The sequence below is a fragment of the Thamnophis elegans genome, chromosome 16, assembly GCF_009769535.1.
Source record: "Thamnophis elegans isolate rThaEle1 chromosome 16, rThaEle1.pri, whole genome shotgun sequence".
NCBI lineage: Eukaryota > Metazoa > Chordata > Lepidosauria > Squamata > Colubridae > Thamnophis > Thamnophis elegans.
Window position 1 is genome coordinate 222,377 of NC_045556.1, and position 18,219 is coordinate 240,595.

An 18,219-nucleotide genomic window follows, 5' to 3' on the forward strand; every position below is an offset into this window, starting at 1 on the left:
GGCCACGAACGGCGGGGGTCGGGGACGCGCGGAGGCCCCTCCCCTCGGGCGCCCCACGTGGCCGGCGGCGGCGGTGGCGGCGCCCGGCCGGTGTGTCTCCCCGCAGGCGGCGCTGGCCGGTCCGGCGGGTAGGAGACGCGCCCGGCAACTTCCCGCGCGCCAAACCCTCCAGGGCCCCGGCACGTTCGGAAGCGAAGCGCCCGCGCCGCCCTTTGTTTCCCGCGCACGGCCGAGGGGCGTCCCTGGAAACAGCAGCCCCCCCCCCCGCCCCACCCCACCCGCTCTGCTGGCCGGGCCTGCGAGACGCGGCCCCCAATGAGCGCCGGGGGCGGAGCCACGCGCGCCCCGCCCTCCACGGGCCGCTCGGGGGGCGCGACGCAGGCGCGTGGGGGCGGGGCCTGGCTCTGGCGCCCGTCCCGTCCGAGGGCCGCCGCTCCGCGCAGGGACCGGAGCGTAATGCGCGTGGGCGCCGGGGGGGGGGCGGCGGGAGGGGCGGGGGCAGAGCTGCTCCTGCGGAGATTAGGACCCTCGAGGCGGCTGCACCGGAAAATCTCTCTCTCTCACACACACACACACACACCACACACTAGCCAGCCCGGGCCTGGCAAGCCGCCCGGCAGCCTCCCCGGGACGCCGACCTGGCCTCGGCTCCCCCCCCTCTCGCCCACCACGGCCCCGTTGGCGTCGCCTTCCGGCCGCGGCTTCTCCGCCGGCGCCCGGACAGCGGCCCTTGGGCTCTTCTCGAGCGCCGCCGCCGCCGCCGCCGCGTTGACCGGCGATGGGCGGGGCAAGGGCAAGCCACGCCCTGCGCGGAGGGATCCCGGGCAGGCGGCGCGACGTGGCGGTGCTGCGACCCCTCAGAGTTCGCCGGCGGAGGCCGCGCTTTCCGCCAGGGAGGGAGGCGGCGCACGTCGCCCGCCTGTCGCGGCCGCCCTCGGAGCGGGCGGCCGGTGGGTGCCCGTCCCGCAGGTGGCGGCGGCGGCGGCGGCGGCCAAGATGAACCAGCAGCAGCAGCAGCAGCGCCTGGCCGCCATCGGCACCGACAAGGAGCTAAGCGACCTGCTGGACTTCAGCGCGGTAGGCCCTGCGCGGGCGGTGGGGCGCCCCTCCCCCCCCCGAGGCCCTCGGCGCCCCCCCCCCGCTGAGGAGCCTCCCCTCCCCCCCCTCTCCGCCCCCCCCCCCTCTCGCTCTCTCTGTCTCCCCTGCAGATGTTCTCGCCCCCCGTCAACAGCGGGAAGGCCCGGCCCACCACGCTGGGGAGCAGCCGCTTCGGCGGGGCAGGTGAGGCCCTGCGGGAAGGAGCCGCGCGTCGGGGAGGGCGGGCGGGCGGGCGCGTGGGGCCTGGCGGCGCTCCCTCATCGGGCTCTGCCCCGAGTGCCCGGCGGGGGGAGGAGCGAGCGGGGGTGGGGGGGGGCGGGCAGCATCCTGAGGGGCTCCGCTGGGCTTCCCCGCCGGGCTCTTCCTTTGGGCGGACGCAGCCCTTGGGGGCGGTTGGGCTACCAAGACGGTCGGAAGAATAGGCGGCCTCGAGCGAAGCTTCCCGGCTGCCTCCCCTCCACGCCCCCCTTTTGCCCCGCGGAACGGCCCGCTTGTAGCCGGGCGCCTCGTCCTTCCCAGGGCTCCAAAAAGGCTGGCGGCTTTTACTTAATGGGGCTGCGAGGATGCGGCCCTCGGGAGTGCTCCGCCCCGGACTCCTCCTCGGCTTTGTAGCAGCACAAACCCCCCCCGCAACCTTGGGGAAGGACGAAAGCAGCGCTCGGAGCTAGGGCTGCTGCGCGGGAAGAAGGCTCCCCTTCCACTGGGCCCTGGGGCAGAATGAGAGCCGTAAGCCCCGGAGGCCCCTGTGCTCCCTGCACGCAAGGGAGGCAAGCCCAGAGCTGGTTTGGATCCGGCCCTTCCTTCGCCTCGGCAAGCTGGCCGTTGCCTCCCGCCCCCGCCCCCTTGGTTGTGGTGTCTCCGTCCCTGCCTGGTTCTTCAATCCAGGACAAACGGAGCAGAAATAGTCATGCAGATGATGCAGGGGTCCTGTTGTACTGCTACTAAAGCTAACCACCCTTGTCCCAAGCGATGGTTGCTAAACACGCTTCCTTAGTATATACTACTCGGTAATATGTTGGGGTAGATTTAATCATTAGCACAAGAAGCAGAAATAATTAACGATAATTAGGGTTTTTCGGGGTTTCTTGATGTTGGAAAATAATTTTTTTCCTGTACTATTATCTGTCTAGAAATTGCATGAAATTTAGCAAAGCTGCAAACCAGCCACCCATGTGTAATGATATCCTTAGTTCTCTCTTTCAATCCTTTCATCGACTTTCTGTAAAAAAGCAAATGCTTCTGTTACATCATTTGTGCATACATTTTTAACATCTTTCAAATTTTCTACAGTTGATAATCCTTTTATATAAATGTAGAAGGAGAGATTGTATTTCAAGAATTATGTTTCTGATCTAATGTGTACCTTGTTGGAGTAGATTTAGTGATTTCCTTGCCAAATGTTGATTTTTCATATCGGTAAACTTTGCACGTATGTTCTGAATGCTGAATATTTCATGTCAGTTGTTCCTACCTTACTACGGTACATACAAGTTATTTTTAACATTTTTGGATAATTGATGGATTTGTGAATTCAAAAATTTTATAATCTGAAAACTGGATTTTGAAAATAAATATCAGTCACTGGTGAAATTCAATTTTTTTACTACTGGTTCTGTGGGTGTGGCTTGGTGGGCATGGCAGGGGAAGGATACTGCAAAAATCTCCATTCCCTCCCCACTCCTTGGAGAAGGATAGTGCAAAATCTCCATTCTCATCCCACTCTGAGGCCAGCCAGAGGTAGTATTTGCCGGTTCTCCAAACTACTCAAAATTTCTGCTACAGGTTCTCCAGAACCTGTGAGAACCTGCTGGATTTCACCCCTAATATCAGTATTTTTAGGGGGACGGGATAAATATTAATACAGTGCTTACATGAAATCAAAAAACTCATTTCTGTTTAAACATGAAAAAATTCTTTCAGCACTTTCACTTGCTATGCTAAATCACATCTATACAGTGTAATTTTTCTCATAAAGCTTTTAATTTTATTTGTGTAATTTAAATTATAGCACCAACTTTTTTTCTATCCCTCTTTATTTTTCCACGTCATGGTCTACAGCATCTTTCATATCATGACTGAATTATTCTAATATTTCCTGAAATTAAATAATTTTATTTGCAATTGTCTATATAGTTATAGAATTCAATTGCCTTAGTTTCAGACCTGAAATCTAGTTGTTGTCCAGGTAGATTGCCGACTGTTTGTAATTTAAAGATTCTTTGCCTCTGAAGGAAAGAACTTGTATTTTTCCTGGGTCAGCTTGTCTCTTTGTTTCTATCCTTACAATGTTAGGATGTCTTTGTTCTTTAGCAAATTAAAAAGACAAGTTTTCTGCTCACTTGGAAGAGCATGCTCAACTTCTTTGTGGCGGATGCTTCATGGCCAATATTAAAGGGAGTTATGTTGTCTATTGTTTTAAGTATTCCTCTTCCACTGTAGCTCAGCTATTCCTTTACAACAGATTTGCTGGTTACTCTTGTGTCTGATGTCATGTAAACTTGCATGACAGCTGACAATTCTAGTATTAGATTCTAATAGAATTGTTCACTAATACTCTAATTTAAATGTATAGTTTCTTACATACTATTTGCTTATTCTTCTCACGGTTTGACAAAGTGAAATGAGCACGATATTGATTAAAGTATTTCCAGTAATTCTCCTTAGTGTGTTTCTCTAATTCTCTATTAATAATTATCTATTTTCTAAAGAATATTGCAAATCGGTGGCCAAATTGTTTCCTTTTACCATGTATTCTGCTGTTCTGACAGCATTTTGCAAATTGCATTTTGGGTATGATTTGAATATTTTGTGTTTGGGATTTGGCAGCTTTGACATAAAATTTGTTTATCTTAATAGTTTCAATATTATTAGTCTTCCTTATTACATTTGAGTCTTCAGTAATATTTCAATAATTTAATCTGGAGAAACATGTCTACGGTTTTATTATATTATGCTTAATTTTAATACACATCCTGTATCACTCAGTCTATATAATGAGCTATCTAATTTGGTGCACTAAGTGGGGAAGACATGCCAGAATATTTCAGCATTCCTCAGAAGTTGGGCGAGCAAAGCAGAGATTTCTGAAAGAAATTCCTTGGAGGAAAACTTCCAATTTCTTACTCTCATACCATATCTGCATTTCTGCTTTCTGCCTTCTTCAGATAATATTGAGTGGACAAGAAGGCCTCAAGAGTGAGTTAGAAATTGATTGGCCTATATCCAATCTCCTCTAGACTGGCATTAATTTTTATTTATTTGTAAAATTAATTGGCCACCCATCTTACCCCAGGTTTACATTTAACTTTGCAGAGCATTCAGTCTATGTTGGGCATAGAGAATAAGTATGGTACCTGGGCTGGTTCCATTTTTTCTACAGGCGACTAGAGAATCCTCTTGGTTATATTATGTGGCTCCTGTAAAGACTGTAACTTTCAACTACCATTTTAATCATTGTTGCTGTGGCTTGTAAGGCTTAATAAAGTTTACGATTCTGCTCTTCACATTGTGCTTCAAAATTTTAGAGCACTAACTTTAGCATGTGTGAAAGTATGAGGGAATAATCTTGGGAGCTGAGTAGCTTACTACAGACTTGTCATAAAACACAAATATTCTTGACTTACGACCACAGTTCAGCCCAACAATTTGGTTGCTAAGCAAGACAATTGTTAAATGAGTTTTGCTTCATTTTATAATCATTCTTTTGCCCAGTTAAGTGAATCAATGCAATCTGGCTTCCCCATTGACTTTGCTTGTCAGAAAGTGCAAAGGTGATCACACAACCCCTGGACCCTGCACCTTCATAAATACATTCCAGTTGCCAGGTGTCTGAATTTTGAAAAAGTTTTATTTTTTTTCTTTTAAAACAAACATTTCATCATTCATCAATCAGTGTGTCATCTGAGTACAATTTTTTTTGTGTCGTAATAGTTATAGCTTACCACCAAATTCTTTATATACATCTGTTCTTAATTCAGCATTACAACTTAACATTCCTCCTGTTATAACATTTCTCTTCCTAAATTATTTACTTTTATACTTTTTATCCATATTCATTTTCTAACCAATGATAAAATAACTCCCATATATTATAATCAGATTTTTCCTTTCCTTTAATTGCTAGCGTTAATCATCTCATTTCTGCACAATCCAATATTTTCTTAATCACATTTTCATCTTTAGGAATTTCTTTAGCTTTCCAATTTTGTGCAAATACAATTCTAGCCACAGTTATTACATGAATAATCAAATATACATTTCTTTACTATATTTCCCTGGTAAGATACCCAACAAGAACAATTCAGGTTTTAAGTCGGTATGTTGCTGTGTCATCTCTTCCAACCACATTTGAATTCTTGCCCAGTATTTTTTTCGCTTTGGTACATGTCCACCACGTGTGATAATATGACCCTGCAAATTGATGGTATTTCCAACATTTGGTTGATTTATCTTTAAACATTTTTGCCAATCTTTCGGGTGACATGTGCCATCTATAAAACATTTTATACAAATTCTCTTTATATGCAGTTGCCATTGTTAATTTATAATTTTGTTCCCATAGTTGCTGCCATTTATCTAACTCTATCGAGTATCCAAAAAGTTTTGCCCATGCTATCATCGTTTCTTTTACCTGTTCCTCTTCTAGTTTAACATGCAGCAAATAGCTATACAATTTTTTAATCATTCACTGTTCTGTCCCTGTAAGTATCTCATCCAATTCTGTCATCTCCATATGGAAACCATATAATTTTAGCACCTTTTTCATATCTAGATTGTATCTGCAATTGTGTGTACCAAACCATGTCTATCCCTTGTTATTCTAATTCTTGTTTCCTTTTAAGTTTCCCCTTTTCTGTCAAAATATCTTTATATCTAACAATGTTTCCCATATTAATATTTAGATGTATTAACGCTTCCATTGTCGAAAGCCAAGCTGGTATCTTCAAATGTTTTTTCTCTTAGCTTTCTCCCATACTACTAATAAAGCATTTCTTATATGATGCCTTTGAAAATAACCACCTCTTGTTTTTCCCATATCATAAGAAGGCATGCCAGCCCAACTAAGGCATGTCCCTCCAATGTCAATAACCTTGTATTTCTCAATACAATCCATTCTTTCATCCATGGTAACACTGCTGCTGCTTGATAATATAGTTCCCAAATCGGTAACCCAAACCCTCCTCCAATTCTTCCATCTTGTAACATTTTTAGATTAAGTTTTGCTTTTTTTCCCTTGCCATATATATTTCACTATTATTTTGTTGAGATTTGCAAAATATTTTTTCTCTAACTTTATCGGGAATTTTTTGACCATAGGGATCCTGCAATGGTCACACATTTGAAAAAGTCATGTAACTTCAGATGGTCACTAAACTGTTGTAGGTCGAGAACTATCTGTACTTCCTTTCAAAACTCTTTTTTCCCCCAACCAGTCAGTCAGTTTGCACTAGAAAACAGATTGGCAAAGCAATTAAGTCTTGCCCATAATTAAATTCTCAATTAGAGTTTATAAAGTTATTTCATTACTAGCAGCAGCATTAGTTGCAGGAGTTCTGTGCCAGTGTAAACTTGTAGATAATGAGGTCATAAATAACAATCCCTTGAGTCTGTTGGAATTCAGTGTTTAGATTGTGGAGTCTGTGGCCCAACACAGCGTTCTGTCCGATATACAGTAGCTGTATTCATTTCTCCTCGCTCTGTTCTAACCACAATTGCTGGACCAATATATGGGGCATTCTTGCTTCACTTACCCCAGTTGCTTGGAATAATTTGATCCTTTAATGAAATAATTGAAAGAGGCCGGGTATGTGGGCAAATTATACCATACAAACAACCTTATCCCAACTCTTTAAAAAATGTTTATGCGTAAATAACCAAAAATAAGGCCAGAATTGCAAATACATGAATATGTGACAGCCAAAATTGAGCCAGTTGTATTTGACATGTTAAAATCTCTGCAACTAAGTAGGTACAACAAATTATGTCTGTCAATTGGGGAAAATACTCCCAAATTAATGTGAAAAACAGTTCTGTCTGGAGTTAATATTTTAAAGTTAATATACAAAATGCATTTTAATTGTTGAAGATACATGTCATTGTGAATGCAATAATGTTATTTAAAAATGGCTTAGTGCATTTTTTGTAGTCAAAACATTCCACCTGAAATTAAAAAATCAGATTGATTTAATAGGGCTAATGTTAACTGATGTGTGTAATAGAAAATTAAGAAATCAGAACTTCAGGAGATGATAATGTTCCCAGAGAAGAACAGATATTGAAAATTTAAATGAGTTGGGTGGATCTGTTCTTAAGACAGCATGTGTTATATTTTGTTATAGAACCTGTACACTTTTTATATCTTGTCCAATAGAATTAGATACATTAGGTTTCTATTTATCCTTGACAAGCACTTTTGATCCTCTCCCAGCTTCCTACAATGGAAAGCATTTAGGATATTGTTGTGGTCCTGACTAAAGTTGACTATCCTTTATCTCCCTGAGGATTTTACTTGCATTTTGTCACGCCCACTCTCTTGCGGAATCCTTGTAATTTTAACTTCAACTTTTAAAACAAGCCAAGTGCCTCTCTGAAAATTTGATGAAGACAACAGCTGATGAATTTCATGTTTTTTCTTTGATTGCAATTGTGTTGAAAAAAGTTTGATCATCTGAGGATGGGGAAATTGGGTTATAAAGCTACCTTTACAGCATAGCGGGGGTTTAGTTCCCTAAATACTAAGATTATGTTCACCGAAGTTATTGTGTCAAAAATTTAAGCAGCCGCAGATTTGTGAAATTATTTTCTTAATGGCTTAATTCCTTTCAGTTAAACAGACCCATAGCAAAATAATCACCAGCATTTACCTACTGACTGTGACACTGTGGGGAAATATGTTTTTTAAAAAGTTTGAAAATAAAATGAACAGTGGATTTTTATTTCCACATGTAATATGCTTAGTGTGTTATTTCTCTTGAAATCCTAGCCATTAATAACCAATTAAATAAAATGATTTGCCTCTCAAAGCATATCCGTCTACAAAATCAGTTGACCCCCATCTGCAAGTATCAGTCAGCCTCTTTCACAAACAAACCGGCCACTGTCCAGGAATGGAAGCTGTTGCAACTAGTGAGTTTTCGTGAAGAGAGAGAGAAAAAGAATGATGAACAAACCTGGATAAAGAGAAGGCGAGAAGAAGAAGATGATGTTATGAGCTAGTAGGAGTGAAAAGGGGAAGATGATAAGGTCAGTTAGGTCTTAGACTGTCTGTGTGTATTTAATCCAGTGAACAGCCCTCTTCCCAGAGATCGGTTGGCTCTTGGTGGTACCTTATTTCTTCCCACGCAAAAGCTTTTCATATCTATTATGTAAGCCATGTAGTCAGTTTGTCAGCAGTTACTTGGGAAAAATTGCACCAATTTTCAATCCTTCCTTGAAAATGTTACCAATCACCCCTGTATTACAGTTGGGTAAACAAAATCTTGAAGGCTACATACTGAAACATACTGGTAAAATTTCAAATCAGGATTCTTAGGCTTCTAGATTAATTCCTTCCCTGTCATTTAAACTATATTTGGCTGTGTAGCGTTGTATAACACCTAGCACTCCTGGTTTTCCTACTCTCACAGGGCGGCCATTCATAATTATATACAGAAATTTTGTACATGATTTCTTAAACATGCTATATATCGCTTGTTGCATTTAAATACTTTTCAGCCTTTTGTGTATGACTTGGATTTTCATGCAGTGAAATATTGATCAAATAACTTTCTTCCTAATAGTGGAGTATATTTTGTTTCACTTAGTTAGCAGACATTTTTTTAAAAAAATTAAATGACATGTAATTCTTGAATATATTATTGTAGAAGCCAGAAATGGCATTCATGCAATAGATTATAGTTTAGACGTGGCTTTTCCCTTTAACTTCATTTAAAGTGCAGAAGAAAGGGAGCAAGATATAATAAGCCAAAGAAATTAAGGCACAGTGTGTGTGTGTGTGGGTGTGGGTGTGGGTGTGTGGGTGTATAATCTTGCTATTTATATTTATGTTTGCATACAACTTTCATTGTAAATTATGTATTGTCCATCAAAGTGTTATGCACCACTTTAAAAAAATCTTAACATTCACTAACACAATAAAAATAAGAAACTTGGTGGGCTGGGGAACGAGCTGCTTCTCAACAGGGATCTGAGGAAGGCCCTGTTAGCTGCAATGGCAGGTTTTTAAACTAGGGTACAAAAAACACAGAAAAAAGCAGTATCAATTTTTCTCTGAAGGATATAGCAGCAGTACTTGCAAGAAACAAATGATGAATGAATTCATTCTCAGGGTAAATTTTATTTATTGAAATATAGGATTGTGGCTTTGTCAGACATCCCCACTAAACCAGACTGAAAATGACTAAATGAACCAGTTTTACTTTATTGTAAGGCTTATTTGTTCCTCTGTTCTCCGGGAATTTTCTTTAGCAGAACTACTTTATGATGCACATGGTTGATTATCTAGTTAGTCGATGCTGCTAATTTTAGAAAATGTTTAGTTGACTTTAGTGTGCATATATGGAGATCTTTTCTACATCAAGGTATTCCCAATGGTCATTGGACAATATTTAATTAAAGCAATTAAAGGGGGAAATGTTGCTTTAAACGTTTGACATTAAAGACTTTTGGAAAGCCTTAAATGAAAGAAAACAACATTTTCAGGTGTCTTGATGACTGAGAACTAAATCAGATTTAGCAGTGTTTGCTGCAAATTTCAATTATTAAAATGTGCAAACATTCTTAATTATTTTTACATCTCTGCAAATAAATATTAGCTAAGTATATAATGGTACACAAGTTTATTTGTGTTAGCTTTACTATAGGATTTTACTGATGGTTGAAGTTTGACTGTTCATGTAAAATTCAGTGATGTACATTTAAGCAGTTTTGGATAAAGCAGTTGATCAGTCTGTGATCTTGTCTGATTTGATAGCAAGGATCAATCTGTCTGGATAACTTTCCTTGGGCAGAATGAAAGCAGAATGGATAATAAATCCACTTTTGCAGCTAGCATCATTGCTAGTGAGCAGTGATCCACCAGGCAGCTTCTAGGGTTTTCTCTGATTGGATATTATATTAAATTGGAAAAGTTGCCATAAATAGAGCACATGTTTACGGCCTTTATTGTTTAGTGGTGCTAAAGGCCTGGCGTATGCTCTTCCCTGTAAGAACAATGTTCTGCTTTTTCTATTACAAACCTCCAAACAAAGGCAAGTGCGGATTCATTAGCAACCAAAGTTAATTCCTCATTTTCTGTCATTCAGGTTTTGACATTGTTGTGAGATTCAGTGTGAGCAGATGGTGTGGGTATAATTTAGTTTTTAAAGCAATCATAGTAGTCTTTGACCTCCGAAGAATGTTTGGAGGGTTGAATTTCAAAGCCATGTTACGGTATTGATTTTGGTGGCACTTTGAATATTGGAAGTGCCCTGTAATGAACTGATGGCTGCTTCTCTCATTTATATTGGAACAAATACTGTATCCCAAAGAAACACAGACATTAACATGCTGAAGACTTAACAATAATTAATGTGCCAGGTGGAAGCCAGTTCCTTAAAAGAAATGGTATTTAAGAAAATAATCCAGGCCTCACTATGTGCTCTACGTATTTCCTATGGAATTGAGTGTGGTTGCAAAGGTGCATTGTTTTCTAAGAGGGGACTCGAGTCCAGTCTTCCCTGGGCCTGGTGCTCATTAGGTATTTGGGAGTTGTCATTTCCTGGATTCCCACCTGCTGTGCTTTTTAGCCAGGCTGCCTAGGAAGCTTGAGAACTGTTGGGAAACAGGTTGTGGAGAAGGACTCCTTTGACCTGGGTTCTGTGAGAATTGCCCAGCGCTCCTGCCTTCATTCAGAGGTTCATATAAATTTAGCAATGAATATATTATCTAGTGTAGGGCTGACCTAAGTTATATTTTTAACATCTACAGAATTATTTTGACCTCACCTGAGATTTAAGCACCTAACAACAACTAATATTTCTGTGTCTGATAGTAGGTTTTCTTTACTTTCCTTGGAAGATTTAGATTTTGAGCCTGTAAATTCCCCTCACTGGGGATGTTGCCATTAAAAAATTGTATTTGTTACTGTCTCCATCTGCTTGCAGGGAACAACTGTACCCAAGCGTCTTGGAGGATATAGAAGAACTCCATGAAACAGAATAAGCAAGTAAGAGACAACCCACCTCACCTCTAATGTAGAAGCAGTAGAACTGGGAAGTGCAGAATGGGTTCTAAGGAGAGAGACTTGTGACGAAGAATAGAAAGTTTAACATTGGATCCTGGGATCTTAAAAAAAGTTACATTAGCATTGGGTTGTAATATTCAGATAAAATCAAAGGCAAAACAAGCTCCATGCATCACCTATGACCTTAGTTTAATTGCCTTCTGACCCTCAAAATGTAACAAACTATGTTTGAAATTGGAGAGAATTTTTTAAAAAGTCTGATCTTAAAAAGAACACTAAGAATGTTTTGGCTTCTGATCAAACCACATTTTTTTCTATTTCTACTTTATGTATTTGTTTCCCGGCTCTATCTTGGTGTACGTTTTATATTCTTCAAGGAAGCTTGTCGGTATGTTGGATAATGGCAACCCCTGGAACATTTGTGACATACACTTAGTCCTGGACTTGCAAATGGTTAGTTCAAAAATCACTTGCAACCCATCCTTGATGTTACATCTACCCCACCACCTCTACAGTCCTGTGATGGCATTTTGGGCACTTGGCAAACGGCTCACATTTACAATCAGTTGCAGAGGTCCTATGGCCACGGGATCACATTTTGCAAGGCTTCTTGCCATTTTCCAGCTAAAAACACCCATTAGAAAACCTGGATTCAGACTTAAGAACCAGGCGATTCACTTACGGTGACCAGTCACATGACTCAACTTACCACAACAATGTATAACCAAAATTAGAGAGTCATTTGCGTTCATAAATGGAGGATTTCCTTCATTGGAACTCAGATGCTTCATAAAAATCTTCGGATGAAACCAGGAATGCTGGTCTAACTAAACCTGTGCACATTTCCCTTAACTTTGACGGGAATTAGTTTGAAAAGATCTATGGAAAACAATAGGTTGCAGGTGTAGAATGTTGACCATTTTTGCCACACACAGAAAATCAATATGGGAAAATTCAGTTGCTACTAAATTTTTACATTTACTTCAGATAAAATTCAGATGAAAGGTTTTTTGGCTTTGGTATTTTTGGCAGTTCGTTCAGCTTCTTTTGACTATTTGGTTATTAGGGATCAGAGTTCAATTGCTATTTTGAAATTTTGCAGTTGCTAAAAAGTTTGGAAGAATTGATTGAAGTTCCTATGCAAATAATCTCTTTTTATAAGAAGTTGAAGAAATTGATAAGATAAATAATAACATGAATTTTATGTAAGCTTGGGATAATGAGCATAGTGTTGTGCTTTTATAAAGCACTGGAAGTGGCCTTGAGCAATATAAATTTTGATTTATAATTCGACAATGGGCAATTTTGTTCAGGTACGTCCTGTCGCTTTAAAGGATGTTCAAGAATAATGAGCTGCAGTTGCCTTGATAAAAATAAATTCCAGGCATTACAATCCTAACTTGATATTCTGTCTTTTGAGCTAAAGAATTGTTTAAAAGACTTTGAATTGAATGGTGGGGAATCAAGATGTTCAGATAGTGCATCCCTAATATATTAAGCCCTTGAAGACTGGGAAGATAAAAGAAAGCCATGAACATTGGATGAATAAATCTGTACCTGATTCGCAGCAGAGGATTGCTGATAGGCGGTAATTGTCACTAGTCGTTTCCTTGCATGGAGTGAGTGTCCCAGGAACAAGGGGATGAGCAATTGGGTCAGTTTTGGGGAATGTTTTGTTCATGAAATAATTTTGCATAACTTTTTCCCCATTTTTGAAAAAATATTTTGTTAATACTATTATTAATACTATAAAACGCTCTGCATATTTTTTCCTTTTAATTTATTTGCTTTAGTTAAAAGAATTCTCATTAGAATGGAGGAATTTTGAAATGTTAAGTAAACTTAACGACTACTTTTTGCTTGGGGGGGGGTCAGACCTTTGGATGTATGTATATGTGTATGTTCCTGTTTCTGCCAAAGATCATTTAGACCAGGAATGTCAAACTTGCGGCATCATGGCGGTGCCACGTGACATATCGGGACTTTCCCCCCCCCTTCACTAAACCAGGCCTGGGTGTGGCCAGTGTGTGACACATTAGAGCCGCGAGTTTGACGACTCTGATTTAGACCATTTTGTTTGATTTTATTTGCAGCAATTAGGCTTTGATCTGCAGAAAGCAGCTGAGGGACAGGAAGAAGTGAGAAGGAGGGATGAGTTTTGCTTCCACATTCAGAGAGCTGCTGGCGGCTCTGAATAGGTGATAGCAGTGTTCTCCTGTTAAAACCAGTTAAGAGTATCAATTTAAAGTGCTTCTTGGCTTGCTTTCAAAGGCAAAAAGAAATCTAGGTAGCTTGCATAAGTGAATCTGATTCATTGTAAAGACAAAACCCAGGAACAGTCCAGTGTCCAAATGCAAATAAGGAAGCAGGTGGGATTTCACAGCTTTCCTAGAAAATCTTCATTGGGGGTCTTGATAGAATGATGTTAGTTGGAAAGTGTGTTATTTCAGTCCATTGCAATTGATTGGCTAACAAAGCCAATGGCTTTTTTGGCATTACACCTTTGGTTTGCTATTCGGTAATAAGAAAGCAATTCAGTAAAGAAAGTCTACTTTGACATCCATTATTTGCATGACACTGAAAAACTATTTTCAAATTACTCTCAACAGATTGCATATTCATAATATATTTAAAGATGTTTAAAAAAAAGAATCATCGCCTACAGATTATTACAGTAAAACAATGACTCATTGTGTGAAACAAAAATGTATAGACAGTGCTTTTCATTTTTCCGTAGCCTGATTTTTGCATGATCACTTAAACCAGTTATTCGGTTTAGGGAGAAAATTACTAAATGTGATTATGAGAATTGTGTGAGTGTGAAATGATTTCTTTGGCTTATTTCCTCCTGTTTGTGAAAGTAGTTAAGTGTAAACCAGAGAACATTTGACTATCTGATTCCTGTCCTCATAACCACAATTTTTTTCCCTCTGATCTCCCTATCCAAAAACTTGGTATTTTTTGTTTTGCATTTTGCTCACAAGAGGAAGAAAGACAGTCCTACTAATTTAGTATTAGAAGCGACTTTGATGGAATTTTTCATGAGAGTATTTATTTATTTATTTATTAGACTTATATACCGCTTCATGGGGCTTTCAGAGTAGAATCTTACTTGCATCTATGTAAGCTATAGGTGCTAATTATAGAACTATTTTTTTCTCTATACAGTGTATTTGAGCCTATGTGTGCTGTAAGTTTTGCAAATCTTTTAAATGTATTGTGTTCTTTGCCCCAAAGGTGCTTTTTCAGGAGGCAACTGGAAAAGTCCAGTTGCCTCCCAAAAAAGCACCTTTGGGACAACCCTGACCTGGCTGACTGAGAATCTTCATAGACATATATTGTTTTCTTTCTTTGCATTGGAAAATGAAAGATCTTTATGTTCGCATTTGCTGTGGTGGTCATTTTGCCTTCTCTATGGAGAAAAGAATGACACGCCAAGGGTGACCTCGGCCTTCGTTGGTGCCAGCCACCAACCACACTTCCTCACTCCTTGGACCAAGTACATAAAACGATTACATTGTCAGCTGTAGAATGTGGCAAAGTTATACCTGGACTGTGGCTCTGGGAAATGCTCTAGAAAATTACCATTGTATAATGATAATATATCAATCGTATGATAAGATTCTATTGCTTTGTAAGTTATGGAGTTGACAACAAATGTCATTTCTTTGGTTTTTGAGTAAATCCTGCATGTGGAATTACTGTATGAAGATTATTCTCAAAAACAAATCATTTGTCATGCAATTTATTAGCGTAAGAATTTGGGCCATTTTGTATTAAGTTAATACAGTTGTTACATCCTTTTTACTCACAAGTGTTCCGTTGTGTATCTAAGAAGTTAGAGGAAAAATAAAAATTACTAACATTTACTACCAGCAGTAAAAGCAGCCTCCTTTCAACACTGATTTAAAATAAATGATGGATGTATATCCAGAGAATTACTGTCTTGAAGTTTTTGTTCTTGGCATATTGTAGACTAGGTGGCACTAGGTGGATAGTTTTGCAGAATGGTATGTCAGAGCTCACCTAGCGCCCGTTTCAGCTTTTTTAAGAATTGACACCTTTTCCCAGGTTTCTGCAACTGCCCCACATCCCAGGAAGAGCACCCCTGATTAAAGGAATGTCACTCACATCCTCGGTGTTCTGAGGCATCTCTTTGGAACCCAGTTCAGAGTTGATCCAGAGCCCAGGAAACATGCAAAACAACCAGCTAGAGATGATGAATCAGCACCGTCATACCGTTAAACTTTCCCTTGCCACACTTTCCAAATTTCCCAAAACACATTTGATAGAGAAGAGAGCAAGGAAATATTGAGTTTCATTACATTTGTGAATGACTTGCAATCAAGCTTGGACTCTGCAGTATGTAAGATCACAGATATTATTACTACGGGCAAATAGATTGAAAGGAAATACAAAAGAAGAGTTTCCCAAATTGCCTTGTCATTAACAAGCGAATGTGATTCAGTGTAACTAAGCTTAAAGCATTTTTTTCAAAATATACCTCACTTAATATAAACTCATCTAATTTGGGTGTGAGTAATCAGGAGAAAGCTGCCTGAGATATCTTCTGAATGCTTTCAGGGGATTGAAGTTGAGCCTAATTTAAACCCATGATTTCTTTGAATCTCACATTTTATTACAGAGCATGCATTTTCTTTCTTCTGATAGGTATGGAGGACACGAGCAGGGGTGATATCTTGGGATGCAAGCAGTCAGTCAAGTCCTTCCTATGAACCTACAAGGGTAAGAGAATGATTTAAATTGTAGTTCAAGCCCATGACAGGACTATCCAATATCTGAGCACTTGTATGTATTTGCCTTGAGGTTGCTTTTCATGAGCAACGGAATTATTTCCCAACACAATAACTAATCAGAAGATGGGATATGAGCCAGGGAGGTTTGTGAACAGATCTGAACACGTGTTAGAGCAGCTGTCCAGGTTTGGGAACGCAAAGTTTGGAATCTAGAGCTCATTACTGTCCAGAGAGGGCCTCAAGTTTCAAACAGTTTCCTGACTGCAGTTTCCTCATAAAAACGTCTCATCAGACATTGGGTCCCCAGCCAAAATGTGGATATTAGGTTTAATTATTTGTTTATTGTCATCATGTTCTATTTATGCAAGTCCGTAAAGCAATAAGTAATTCTTACCTGTAGAATCAGTAATATAGCATACTTGTTTGAAATAGTTTTTGGTCTGATGAAGAAAATAGTTTACTGCTAGCATAAGGGTTTAAAATTGTTAGTAAAGCACCAGCCTATGGCCTAGAAACAGGAAAACTAACTCAATTCTAATCCTGCCTTAGGCATGAAAGCTGGCTGGGTGACTGTGTGCCAACCCACCTCACAGATGGTTGTTGTGGGGAAAGCGGGAGGAGGAAGGAGCATTGTGTATGTTGAATGTTGAATGTTGATTTATTTATATGCCGCCCTTTTCCCCCAAAGGGGACTCAGGCGGCTCACACTCAACCCAGGAAGGGGGGATACAGACAAAATAAAAACGACACAAAACAATACATGGTTTAAAATACATGGTTTTGCCATCTCAGTTACTTATAAAATAATAAAAGTGGGTTAAAAATATATAATCTGTGTGCCTCCAGATGTTGATTAATTACAATTCCCAGCCCTTCTATTATTTTGATTACAGTGACTTATCAGGAGATTATTAATTTAATGACATGTTTTGGACTAGAGTTCATCCCCTAGCAGAATATAAAATGTTTCAGCAAAAAAAGGACAACATAAGTTACTTGAAGAGTATTTTCGATAACTAGAATTATAATGTCCCCCTAGCTAGCTAACCCAAGGGGATCCAGTTGCACTTAGGTCATGTAGCCAACACTGCAGCATCAAACACTGATTATAGCTTTTTTAAATTTTTATGAGAGTTCGTATACTAATTTCTTAAAGGTTGGCAAGTGGCTTTGGAGATAAGTGGGTTATAAATCTGTTGCCACCTCTCTTAATTGTATTAGGAACTAGAAGTATACAGGACATTATGTTCTTAAGTGGCAGGTATGCTTCAGGTTACTAATCTCCCAAGAGCACAAAGTGTGTCTGTGTGTATAATTTGTAGTTATCATGATATAAATTGTCCAAATAGACCACTGATCAGCCTCATCAGTTTCATCAAAACTGAAATGATCAGTTTTCTTAGGATTATGCTTTGTTTATTTAGAAATGCAGAGGTTGGTACATTATGCTAAATGTTTTTTTTTCTTTTACAGGAAAATGGCAGCCTTCTTGGAAAAAGCTCAGATATTTCAATAGCTCTGGAGAAACTGAAACATGAGGCGGTAGGATTCGCTTCTTGTATGCATGTGATTCTTCGTAGGATTCTCTTCTCTTTTATCTCCTTATCTCCTTATACACAAGTCTCCCTGAAATGCCAAACAGGAAACTTTCCTGACTCTACAGATTTCCCATTAAATCATAGAATGAAGAAATAGCATTCCAGGAATAGTCTGCATGTGAGAGAATCCTGTTGGGGTGGAAGGGCCTATTGAACTAACCCTGGTCCTGGCAGAGAAGAACACGTTGAGGCCACAATCCTGGCTGCCCTTTCTGCTTCCATCCTGACCAGCTGCTATTACGGGAAAGCTCTGTATTAGTCAGGGGTGGAGAGAGTAAGGTAGGGGTAAGGCATAGGGGAAGGGCTACAATTCAGGCGTGGTGCATTACTTGGCATGCAGATCATCTGGCTGGCATATTGGAATGACCAAGAGGAATCGGGGAAGTCTGGTGGCTGAGGAGGGAAGAGGTAATAGTCAGATTCCAAAAATGTCTGCTTTTAGTGATGGGATAATCCTAATAGGCAGATATTCATTGATTCCATTATATGACACCTCTTCAATATAGTGTGAACAGTATTTTTTTATCAAAAGCAAAATATCTAC

General features: G+C 40.5%; 2 protein-coding genes across 4 annotated transcripts in view; both read left to right on the plus strand.

Annotated features, from left to right (window-relative positions):
• Window position 1: 1 nt before the first annotated feature.
• LOC116519109 (transcription factor SKN7-like) lies at window positions 2-16,058 on the plus strand. 2 transcript variants are annotated; one of them, XR_004256622.1, is made up of 5 exons: window positions 2-1,077; window positions 1,209-1,281; window positions 8,122-8,340; window positions 11,241-11,302; window positions 15,992-16,058. XR_004256622.1 is itself a non-coding variant. In XM_032232808.1 (3 exons), the coding sequence occupies exons 1-3, from the start codon at window positions 316-318 to the stop codon at window positions 11,273-11,275; spliced, it is 870 nt and encodes a 289-aa protein (XP_032088699.1). In that variant the 5' UTR covers window positions 8-315; the 3' UTR covers window positions 11,276-11,292. The 2 variants fall into 2 exon arrangements, 1 of the variants encoding a protein (XP_032088699.1); XM_032232808.1 differs by lacking the exons at window positions 8,122-8,340; window positions 15,992-16,058 and having other exon boundaries at window positions 8-1,077; window positions 11,241-11,292.
• A 1,492-nt stretch (window positions 16,059-17,550) lies between these two features.
• The window catches only part of TCF12 (transcription factor 12), a 41,926-nt gene continuing 41,257 nt past the window's right edge, over window positions 17,551-18,219 (plus strand). For both annotated transcript variants that reach the window (XM_032232801.1, XM_032232802.1), the window contains exon 1: window positions 17,551-17,619. The gene's annotated coding sequence lies outside the window, so the exon portion shown is untranslated. The remainder of the gene's footprint in view (window positions 17,620-18,219) is intronic.

Coding starts and splice junctions, on each gene's coding strand:
- LOC116519109 (XM_032232808.1), top strand. CDS start 316: ATGAGCGCCGGGGGCGGAGCCACGCGCGCCCCGCCCTCCACGGGCCGC. Junction 1,078..1,208: donor ACCTGCTGGACTTCAGCGCG/GTAGGCCCTGCG, acceptor TCTCCCCTGCAG/ATGTTCTCGCCCCCCGTCAA. Junction 1,282..11,240: donor CAGCCGCTTCGGCGGGGCAG/GTGAGGCCCTGC, acceptor ATCTGCTTGCAG/GGAACAACTGTACCCAAGCG.